This window comes from Trypanosoma theileri (genome assembly GCF_002087225.1).
Source record: "Trypanosoma theileri isolate Edinburgh chromosome Unknown TM35_Tth_46_V1, whole genome shotgun sequence".
NCBI lineage: Eukaryota > Euglenozoa > Kinetoplastea > Trypanosomatida > Trypanosomatidae > Trypanosoma > Trypanosoma theileri.
The window spans coordinates 154027-164502 of NW_021639888.1; the positions used below are offsets into that span (position 1 = coordinate 154027).

General features: G+C 38.0%; 8 protein-coding genes across 8 annotated transcripts; 1 reads left to right on the forward strand and 7 right to left on the reverse strand.

Moving 5' to 3' along the window:
- Positions 1-85: 85 nt before the first annotated feature.
- TM35_000461660 (cAMP-dependent protein kinase dimerization/docking domain) lies at positions 86-592 on the reverse strand (the record flags this gene model as incomplete). Its single annotated transcript, XM_029030345.1, has 1 exon — positions 86-592. One exon carries the CDS (start codon positions 590-592, stop codon positions 86-88), a length of 507 nt encoding a protein of 168 aa, XP_028878413.1.
- A 520-nt stretch (positions 593-1112) lies between these two features.
- TM35_000461670 (GDP-mannose transporter) lies at positions 1113-2057 on the reverse strand (the record flags this gene model as incomplete). Its single annotated transcript, XM_029030346.1, has 1 exon — positions 1113-2057. One exon carries the CDS (start codon positions 2055-2057, stop codon positions 1113-1115), a length of 945 nt encoding a protein of 314 aa, XP_028878414.1.
- A 229-nt stretch (positions 2058-2286) lies between these two features.
- Positions 2287-3201, reverse strand: TM35_000461680 (GDP-mannose transporter; the record flags this gene model as incomplete). Its single annotated transcript, XM_029030347.1, has 1 exon — positions 2287-3201. One exon carries the CDS (start codon positions 3199-3201, stop codon positions 2287-2289), a length of 915 nt encoding a protein of 304 aa, XP_028878415.1.
- A 278-nt stretch (positions 3202-3479) lies between these two features.
- On the reverse strand, positions 3480-5741 carry TM35_000461690 (BRCT domain-containing protein; the record flags this gene model as incomplete). Its single annotated transcript, XM_029030348.1, has 1 exon — positions 3480-5741. One exon carries the CDS (start codon positions 5739-5741, stop codon positions 3480-3482), a length of 2262 nt encoding a protein of 753 aa, XP_028878416.1.
- Positions 5742-5973: 232 nt separating this feature from the next.
- Positions 5974-6540, reverse strand: TM35_000461700 (uncharacterized protein; the record flags this gene model as incomplete). The annotated part of the gene is made up of 1 exon (XM_029030349.1): positions 5974-6540. The coding sequence occupies one exon, from the start codon at positions 6538-6540 to the stop codon at positions 5974-5976; it is 567 nt and encodes a 188-aa protein (XP_028878417.1).
- A 239-nt stretch (positions 6541-6779) lies between these two features.
- On the reverse strand, positions 6780-7808 carry TM35_000461710 (uncharacterized protein; the record flags this gene model as incomplete). The annotated part of the gene is made up of 1 exon (XM_029030350.1): positions 6780-7808. One exon carries the CDS (start codon positions 7806-7808, stop codon positions 6780-6782), a length of 1029 nt encoding a protein of 342 aa, XP_028878418.1.
- Positions 7809-8646: 838 nt separating this feature from the next.
- TM35_000461720 (uncharacterized protein) lies at positions 8647-9039 on the reverse strand (the record flags this gene model as incomplete). The annotated part of the gene is made up of 1 exon (XM_029030351.1): positions 8647-9039. One exon carries the CDS (start codon positions 9037-9039, stop codon positions 8647-8649), a length of 393 nt encoding a protein of 130 aa, XP_028878419.1.
- A 34-nt stretch (positions 9040-9073) lies between these two features.
- Positions 9074-10417, forward strand: TM35_000461730 (uncharacterized protein; the record flags this gene model as incomplete). The annotated part of the gene is made up of 1 exon (XM_029030352.1): positions 9074-10417. The coding sequence occupies one exon, from the start codon at positions 9074-9076 to the stop codon at positions 10415-10417; it is 1344 nt and encodes a 447-aa protein (XP_028878420.1).
- Between the last annotated feature and the right edge of the window lie 59 nt (positions 10418-10476).

Sequence of the window (10476 nt, forward strand, 5' to 3'; positions counted from 1 at the left end):
ATATATATATATATATATATATATATATATATATTGGGTTGCTTTTACATAAAAGAGAAACTCAAAATTCTTTTCTCCTGCGTCTCTACGGTGAATCATTTGATTGAAAAAAAAGTTGACGAAACTCTAAAAGATCAACTGTACCATTTTCGTCCGTATCAAGAATGCTGAGAAGTTCATCCGCCCCAATGGTATCAGATCCACTGAGGCCAAGGGCTCTTTGAAGTTCCTCTAACAGTGCGGGCACTGTTTCCCTAGACAATCGTCCATCACCATTAACATCATACTCACTGAAAATATCCCGAATAACATCACGTGTTTCATTATCTGCAGAAGGTGTGGTTTCAACCGCCTCCGCCTTGTTGAGATCTGCAGCAGCGAAGTGTTCCATTGGTTCGTATCCACGTGACTCAACATATTGCCCATCCTTGTCAAAAGGGGCTGATTGACCACAAAGAGCTGCGAAAAAATTTGCACTGTACTTGTAAAGATCTTCCGGTCTATCCCTTAGAACAGCCTTGGTATATTGTTTCATAATGGTTCCAAGTTCTGGAGGAACATTAATCTGCTCCACACAAAAGATGGACTCCATAATCTCCTTAACTTGGAAGACTACTTATATCGAGAAAAGAGGAGAGAAAAAAAAAATGTGGAGATGAAGTCAATGTAGAGAACACCCATGGAAAAATACGACCATATACTACATCATCTAACATCACCACCACAGAATTTCACATATAACGAAACGGAGACAGAAAAAAAAAAAAAGTAATCACAACAATTGGGATTACCACGTACCTTATATTTGACTCTTAGGTAGGAAAGAAAACAGAGACAGAAAAAAAAAAAAAAAAAAACCACAAAAGTGTTTTTTTCGTCTAATCTTTTTAGTTTAAGCAGTAAAAAGATTTTTTAAAGGTGTCATGCATGTCGTTCATGATGTGTAATTACATCTTGAAGCCTTCAGTAAACGGTTCATATACCTACCCAAGATAGCACACAAAGACCAACTTCATTTCCTTTTAAACCACCCTGATTTCTACTTGAAGAGCACTTTCTTTTTTTTTTTTTTACCTTTCAGGGAAAGGTTACAGAAAACAAGAAAAATATGATTACACAGCTTGTTCAGGAGATTCAAGCTCCTTCTTCTCCAAGGTCACATCAGGTTCCTTAAATCTGTAACGAGCCGCGGAGTACCAGGCTCCAGCTGCAAGAGCAATCACGCAACCGGATCCATCAGTAAAACCCATGGAGTCACCCATGATGAAAACACCAATAAGAATATTGAAGAACTTAGTTAAATTGTTGATAACGATGAACGTAGCAGCTGAGACAAGTTTTTGTAGACCAAAACCGGATGTTGAAATCATAAAACCGAGGATGCACGTAACTCCAATCCAAAACCAGCCAAAACTGGTAACGCGAGGCAAAAGAGAATCCAGTTTCATAACTTCCCCGAAAAGAAAGAGAACAAAAACCATTGGCATCGCCATTACGTTGTTATATAGAGCCAAAGTATACTTTGTAGCAGATGAAAACTCGGGCACATTGCTTGTCATATGTTTCACGAGAATTCCATAAAAACCTTGGGCGAAAACATTTAGTAGCATCCAAAACAGTCCGATCATAGTGAATGTTGAGTTTGACCAACCATATATTACTGCTCCCAAGAAAATAACAAACTGTGAAAGAATAATTTCGTCATTTACGCGCTCACCAAGTGTATAATATTCTGCTACAGTTGTAAAAATGGATCCAAGATTGCGGATAATGATAACTGTGGGGACAGTCGCATAAACAAAACTTTTCATACTAGTGTAAAGCATGGCGGCGAAAAGTGTTGCGACTGGAATCCACTTTTGCACATTTTGAAGTTTTAGACGCTCCACTTGAGATCGGAATGGAATCAGAAGAGCGAGTGTCGCAACCATTTGCATCAACACCAGAGTACAGGGAAGTGGCAGTGCTACAACAGCAAGCTTGTTGCTTAACATCATCCCAACGGATGAAACACAGAACACCGATATCGCATGCACATAGATGGCAACACCGTACATCTTTTAAAATATCTATAGAAAAGGTAATAGAAACAAATCATGACAGTAATCACAATGTTCATGTTTAGCACAGTTACAGTTATTGATTTCTGAGAGGGGGTGAAAAAATAAAGAAGACAAAAATCATCCGCACACACACACAGAAAAAAAAAAAAAAAACTTATTATAAGGTCAACAGATACTTTTATCTTTTTATCAAAACGTACAATACGTTTATATCACAGAGGGTCTACACTGCCGTTGACCGAATAGCTTTAAAGCGATACTTCGCAGAGGCATACCAAGCTCCAGCTGCAAGAGCAATAAGACAACCTGATCCGTCAACAAAGCCTATGCGATCATGAAGAAAAACAACACCGATAAGAATATTAACAAATTTTGTCAAATTGTTGATTTCTATAAAGGTAGCAGCTGAGACAAGTTTTTGTAGACCAAAACCGGATGTTGAAATCATAAAACCACAAAAACAAGTAACTCCAATCCAAAACCAGCCAGAACTGGTAACACTAGGTACTACTAGATTAAGAAACATCATCTCATTATGATGTAGAAAAAGAACAAAGACCATTGGCAGGGCGATTACGTTGTTATATAAAGCCAAAGTATACTTTGTAGCAGATGAAAACTCGGGCACATTGGTTGTCATATGTTTTATGAGAATTCCATATAAACCTTGGGCGAAAAGGTTTAGTAGCATCCAAAACAGTCCGATCATAGTGAATGTTGAGTTTGCCCAACCATATATTACTGCTCCCAAGAAAATAACAAACTGTGAAAGAATAATTTCGTCATTTACGCGCTCACCAAGCACATAATATTCTGCTACAGTTGTAAAAATGGGTCCAAGATTGCGGAATGTAAGAACAGTAGATAAGTTGGCATTGGCAAAACTTTCCATACTAGTGTAAAGCATGGAGGCGAAAAGTGTTGCCGCAGGAATCCACTTTTGCACATTTTGAAGTTTTAGACGCTCCACTTGAGATCGGAATGGAATCAGTAGAACGAGTGTCACAACCATCTGCATCAACACCAGAGTACAGGGAAGTGGCAGTGCTACAACAGCAAGCTTGTTGCTTAACATCATCCCCATAGACGATACACTGTAGATAGCAATGGCACGAACATATTCCACAATGCCATGCATCACTTCCTGAATGAAAAAGCGGAACAACTAAAAGAGGAGAAACAGATAAATATTTGCAATATATATATATATATATATATATATATATATACACCAGAATATATCTCTATACTGTTAAGCTTAAAACGCAAACAAAAAAAAAAAAAAAACAGAGACGCAGACACCCACCCACCCCAAAGAAAAAAAAAAAATCATCCCTCCCTTTTTCCCTCCCAACACAATGCAGAGTAAAACAGTGCGAGACCTATTCAGCTGTTTTTATTTTATTTTATATTTTTTTACTGAGACAAGTGGGATAAAGTGGCTGCTTGATCCAGAACCACCTGTTGCAGCCGTTCCTTTGAATCCAATGCCTCCTCCAGCGAAGTCTGAGCTACCTGTAGTTCTCTAGTACATTTTTTTCTTTCATCCTGTTCTCTCTGAAGTTGTTCTTGCAATGTTTGAAGAGAAAAGTTTTTTTCTTGAAGGGATTCTTTTAGAACCTTCACTTCTTCACGAAGTACGTTAACCCTATCATCATCTTCACTACTCATTACACCTCTAACAACAAGACGGGCATTAATATCCTCTAACTCATGCAAGCGACGTGACTCCAATTCATGAGCAGATTGCAAACGTGAGACATCACGTTGAAGAGATTCACACCGTTGACGAAGGAGCATACATTCATTTTCCTTTAAAACAATCTGCTTGCTTAGCTCGGCGAGACTTTGTTGTAATTCTTCAGTAGCTCTATCTTTTGCTAATGAAACTTGTTGTAATTCATTACAATTAGATTCTAATTGAGCTACTAATGCTTCTGTTTGTACAATTTTTCGATGAAGTTGACTATTTTCGTATTCAAAAGTTTGTAAATCCAGCGAAAGCTGTTGATCTCTATGATGAAGCTGATTTAATTGTTCTTGAAGGTAAATTATACCTTGCTCTTTCGATGCCAATGTGGCACGAGTAGCTTCTAATTCACGTTCTATAGTTCGTTGAGAGTCTGTTTGTAATTCAACCTCTTTTACAGCATTTTGATACGCCGAAAGAATTTCACGTAGTTCACCATCTTTTGCCTTTAAAGAGTATGCTAATTGAGCTTCATGCTGATGAAGCCGTTGTATTTCTGCTTGAAGTTTTTCATTCTCACTAGAAAGTTGAGCAACCTGTTGATTACAATAGTTTTTATTCGCTATTAATTGATCCATATCTTTTTGATATTGTTGTAATTGTTCTTCTAAACCATGTTTTTCACGTTCAATATTAACAGAACTCATTCGTAGTAGTTGTTTTTGCTCTTCTACAGATGATACTTTAGCGTATAATTCCCTTTCAGCCGCAGCCTGCTGGCTACACTTCTGTTGTAAAGAACGTACTTGCAGAGAAAGTTTCTCTGCATCATCGCTTAGTAGTTTTCTTCTTTCAACTTCTTCCACCAGGCGTTTTTTAGTTCGTTCTAGTGTAGAAAGAGTATCTCTATGTATGGAGGAAAGGTCATCCATTTGAGCTCGTAAATCATCATACTCTGCACATTTGATTTCTAGCAAATGTGTCAAACTTTGTACAGATTGTGCACCAATATCTCCAGAATATGTTATTAGGTCTACCTGACATTCCTTTTCTGACATACATACTGTTTCTGTTTGAGTTAATGTACAAACTAAAGCATTCTCAGTCTGAGTTTCATTGTGAACATGTTCAATATTCTTTTCACTACGAAACTGATGAAGTTGCTTTTGAAGCGATGTTCGCTCATCAGAGAGAACTTGAATTACTTCTTGAAGACTTTTTATTTGACTTCCAGAAGTTACAGATTCATGAGATGCCATTCGTTGCGCTTCCAATGCTTCATGCTTACGCTCTTTTAAAGCAGTATCTAATTTACGTATTTTTGTTGACAAATCATTTTTTTCTATAAGTAAAGAATTTTTCTCTGAAAGTGCAAGGGCAAGTTGACTTTCTAACATTTTACAACGAGAAACAAAATCTTCACCATCTATTGAACGATTTTTTCGTCCTCTTAACTGCTCCACTATAGAACGATTTTCTTTCTCCTTAAGAAGAAGTTTCTCTTTATACTCCACAGCAATTGCCTGAACTTCTTCAACAGCATTTTCACGAACCGTTGCAACTTGTTGTTCAAGACGTTCAACCTCATTATGTAAAAAATTGATTTGTGATAAGAGATGGGCTGTATTTTCCTCATGAATAACTGTACCAGGTGGTGAATTATTCTTAAGATCATTCTTTAGTTGAGTAATTTCCTGAAAACATAAGCTCAGTTGCTCATTTTTATCTTTTAATTGTTCTTCTAGGGCACGAATCACATCAGAATCATCAACATGAGGAACATCATTATTAAGTTGTTGCCATGCCTTTTCGGGAAATACGTTAAGAGCCTTGTTCAGTGTTACACGCTGTGGACCAGGATACAGATCAGGTCTTGCTACCGACTGTTGAAGAAAATTCTTTAACTGTGCTATCTCAGCCTCCTGAGCTTCACATTCAACCCTTAGGGCAATGTTTTCACTGGAATAACCTTCACACACCGCTGTCATTTCCAAAAAAAAAAGATCCTCTCCACTTACAACAACCTTTTTTTTTTGTTTACCAAAGCAGAAAAAAAAAAAAAATAAAAAGAATAAGATAAAAAAAATAAATAAATAAACATTCAAGGACGATTTAATAAGAAAAACGAAGTAAAAAAAAAAAAAGAAGAAACAGAAAGGACGCAGGAAAATAAAAAAAAACATACTTTTCACTCATCCCATTTCCAAATGTCTACAACTCCTACAAATCACCCCTACCCTTGTTGTGGAATTCATCCCGTTGTTTTGCAAAAAGCTCCTTCTCTAGTGCTTTTATCCGTTTTGCGTTATATCCCTCAGCTGCTATAACAAACATAGGTACAGTTATTACACCCACACAAAAACCAAGAGTAAAAACAAGACCTATTTTTGCCGGAATACGATTTTTTGGACTTTTGAAAGCAACAAATGCAGCAGCGAAACTACCAGTTATAATTCCTGCGTCCAAACCTCGTTGCATAGGTTCACACGAGAGGAAAAAACGCCATTGCTGTGCAAGAGCCTTTCTTCTCGCCTGACCGACACTAAGTCCCTCTTGTTCTATAATATATTGTCTGATATCCTTAATTTCGGAATCAGGGTAGATTTTATTCTCATCTTTTGGACCTTGAATAGCTGCCATCATATCGAGGGTCTCCTTTTTTGCCACCTTATATCTTCCACCTTTTATAAGATCCTCCATATTTGTGGATTCCGGTACATTTTCTTCATAACTAGGAATATTGCTACTTTTCGTCTCAACTTGCGGTCCGCTTCCAGATTGACCCATTCTTCTAGAAATAAAAAAAAAGAAAGAAAAATAACATAAACACAATCATGAAAGAAGTATCTAAAAATGTTAATATAATCGTATAATAATTTGGTGAAATCACTATTCACAAATTCAAAAGAAGATACAGAGCCCAAAAGTAGCAAAAATAATTTTCAAAAAAAGAGTTAATGAAAACAGAGAATCGCACAACAATAACAAGAATAAAAAAAAAAGGACATAACTCCATTCAGGTAAACCTAATGTGCGGCATAACGGTAACTACCAATAGCCAAAAATGTGAGTCCTACGGCAAGTTGAAGTACGCTTTCAAACTCTTTTCCAAAATAATAAGCAGAGAAAAAAAAAATTATTACAACTCGAATTTGTTTTAAAATGCTATAAGCCAAAGGTATAACATTAAATAAAACCATTCCGTTGCAAAACTGATAGACACCATAACTTGCTCCAATAACAGCAATTCGTTTCCAAGTTTCCTTGTCATACTCCACTATGTATTTTCCTTTGTTCAAGAAAGTTGGTACCATTAATATCAGTGAACCTAATAATGACATAAAAATATGTATTGCACAAGAAGCTAACACAACACCACAATCTGGAACTAAATGCAATAAAGGTTTCATTAGAGTTGTTCTTAATGCTAAAGCAGCATTACTGGCAAATATAAGACAATAGGCAAACATAAGGGTAGTTAAACTTAAAGAATGATCTGTAGTAGTCCGTTTTAACGAAGAGGAAGTCAAAAAAGCACCAATGCAAACAAGCATAACAGAGAACCAGGTATCTATTGTGATAATCTTTGTCGATATGGGATAATCTTCCTCCTCACCATGAAGGTTTTTACCGGTTCTTCCCTTGTCCAAAATCCGTCGTATTCCCCTTTGCATACATTCTGTAGAAAGGAGACACATTAAGAGAGGTTCAGTAGTTTTCACTGCATATGCATGTGTCATGCCAGCCAACGTAAAGCTAGAAAACATTAACGATAAAGCTAAAACATTAACACAAGCAACCGATAAAAGAAGCCTCCATGTTAATGTATTTTCATAAAGTGAAACTGCAATATATTTCAAATCACTCCATGAAGTAACTCTCAGCAACAGACAAGCAGCAGTTGTAACAATGCAAGCGAAAAAATTAGTAAAGAATACCACCTCCATAATTGAACCTTTTTCCTGCAAAAAAGATGCACTTTGAACATCACACCATAAAACGGAGATACACCAAACTAAAACAACCGCACACAGTCCTAGACTCCAGAGAAACATTGACTATAAACCTTTAAAACAAAAAAAAAAAATACTAAGAAACAAAACAAAGTAATCTAATGCAAATAAGATAGAATATTAAAAGAGACCATGTATTGATTAAAAAAAAAAAAATAAACCAACATGTATATAGATATGTTTAGTTAATGATATTCACGGACTGTTGTAGTATTAATCTTCATCACTGAGGTAACCTTCAACTGCCTTTCCCAAGTTACAATGTCGAGGTACGAAAAATAAAATAAAAAAAAAACAAGGAAATCCCAGATTGACTCCATCACACCCCAGACAACGCGAGAACACCTTCACAAAAAAAAAAAAGGGGTGTGGTGGGGTGTGAGCGGAGGGAACGCGAACTGCACCACAACCCCGAAGAAACAAACAGAACCACCGACACCCCCACAAGAGGCAACCCCCGCGAGGGAGCCGGGCTGGGGAAACCCCAGGCGAAACGCGCGAAGGCGCTTCAACCCTCCCCCGCGCGCCTCTCCCTCTTCGGCCGGCGGTTCCTGGCGAATGGGTGCCGGCGGCTGGGGCCCGAACGAAAAAGTTCAGGAAGAAAAAAAAAAAGAAGAAAAAAAAAAAACCTCCCCGGGGGCGGGGTCAGCGTGGGGTGCTCGGTCCTGGTTTTCCGTTTTCCGTTTTTATTTTGCCGGGGCGTTCCGGCTCTCTGGTTTCCCTGTTTTTTCCCTTCGTGTGCGCCCTTCTTTATTTTTCTTGTTTTTTTTTTTTTTGTTCTTGCTTGTTTTTTTTCTTTATTATTGTTATTTTCAAGAAAATTTTCTTTTGATATTATTCAATGTACAAGAAAAACAGAGAACTTAGGCGGACTGACATATTAGCGAAAAGAACATGCCTTATCGCATGTTTTTTTTATTGGCCTGTGTCTATTGGTGATAGTATCTATTCTTTTTCTTCGTTCTCTTTTTGAACAGGAATCATCATCATCATCATCGTCGTCAGGGCAAACACGTCTGGAGTCTCCAGCAGTTGATAGCCGCACTGTTCTTACAGCTTCTCGATCTATTGCTACTACCAATACATATCCTACTACTACTACTACTACTACTACTATTACTCCTACTCCTAATACTATTAGAACCACTACTAGTAGTACAACTACAACTACTAAAACTGATGCTCGTACTACTGTTGTTAAAATGCAAGGATTTTGCTTTTCACCACGTTCGCCGTCAAAACCACGAGCATCACAATTTGCCATACCATGCATTCCCACTGATGTGAACTACAGTAACTATAGTGGAATGCCATCTGCATCAGGCTCCTCCTCTTCCTCATCTTTATTGGAGGGACTTCTAACAGTACAACAGCGACAGGTTGGACTCTATGCCGCATTTAATACCTCCACTATTCCACCAGCACCATTACATAAGAAGCACCATCATTCTTATTATGCAAAGTTGTACAGTAATGAAACATCTTTGACGAATAAAAAAGTAAAACTTCGTGTCGTCGTACATGCTTCAGGACATCTTCGATCATTTCGAAAGTGTGCGGCATCACTAAAAGAGAATGTTCTGGAGATGAATGAGGCCCCTTTCTATCTAGTAACCTATCCTAATATTGGAGACAGGCGTCTTGGTACTCAAGGGATGGAGGATGAGGACCCGCCACTGAGTTCCACAGATATGCAAGAGCTTATCTATCATTATAGGCCTTATCTCGCAGGACTGTTTCTAGTGGACTATCCCGCAATGGATGAGTATCTTTCTTCAGTGGTTCCTCCTTTTCTTTTCCAGAATTATCCCTGGGGTTGGTGGATGCGACAATTCTTTACAACGGAACTCGCAACCGATATGAGTACAGCGAGCATGGAGGGAAATAACAATACAGTCAATAACACCTTTCTGAAACTTAAACTTGAACAGACATTATACACGAAGGCTGGCTACAATAGTGTTGACCACGCTCCATTTGATATTGCCATTCGTGTACGGCCAGATCTCTACATCATTGGCCCCTTGTGGGTGGAGTCCATCCTCCCCGTGGAAGAGCAGCGGCGAGCCCTCCTAAAGTGGAGTGCGGCTGAGATAAACAATCAAACATCCAAAGAGGATGCTGTTTTAAATCAGAGCTTTGCCGTCTATTTTAAGTGTAAAAAAACCTCCTACGAACCTTTATTAGTGCCGCCACGTCACATTGTTCGTGCGTCGTACCATCCAATGTTTCCAAACTTTGTTTCGGATTTCTCAACTATAGCGCGAATGTACGATGATGATAATAATAATAATAATAATAATAAGAGTGTACCGGGTGACGTTTTTCGTTTTTTCCATGAATCAACGACAGTCTTCTCAGAGACAGAGCTGCGAACTTTTTTCTATAAGGGTAATAATCCGGAGAACATGTGGACACAGTATACAGAGTGGCATCACTACGGAAGTATTCGCTTTGTTCCCTGGCATGTTTTGTTGAGGAATGGTTCAGTTTATTACAACACAAGCGTCTATCGACAGTTACCGAAGTCTGTCCGCAATTATGTGAAAATAGCCATTGGGACGACAGATGCAAGGAAGATCCAGTGCCCCAGGAAAGTGAAAGATGCCCTTTACCCCAGGTTTAGAGTTGAAAATCTAACATCCCGTTGAAACGGAGAAACTAATAGCGGTACCAAATATACATTATTATCATACTAATCTTTTTTTTT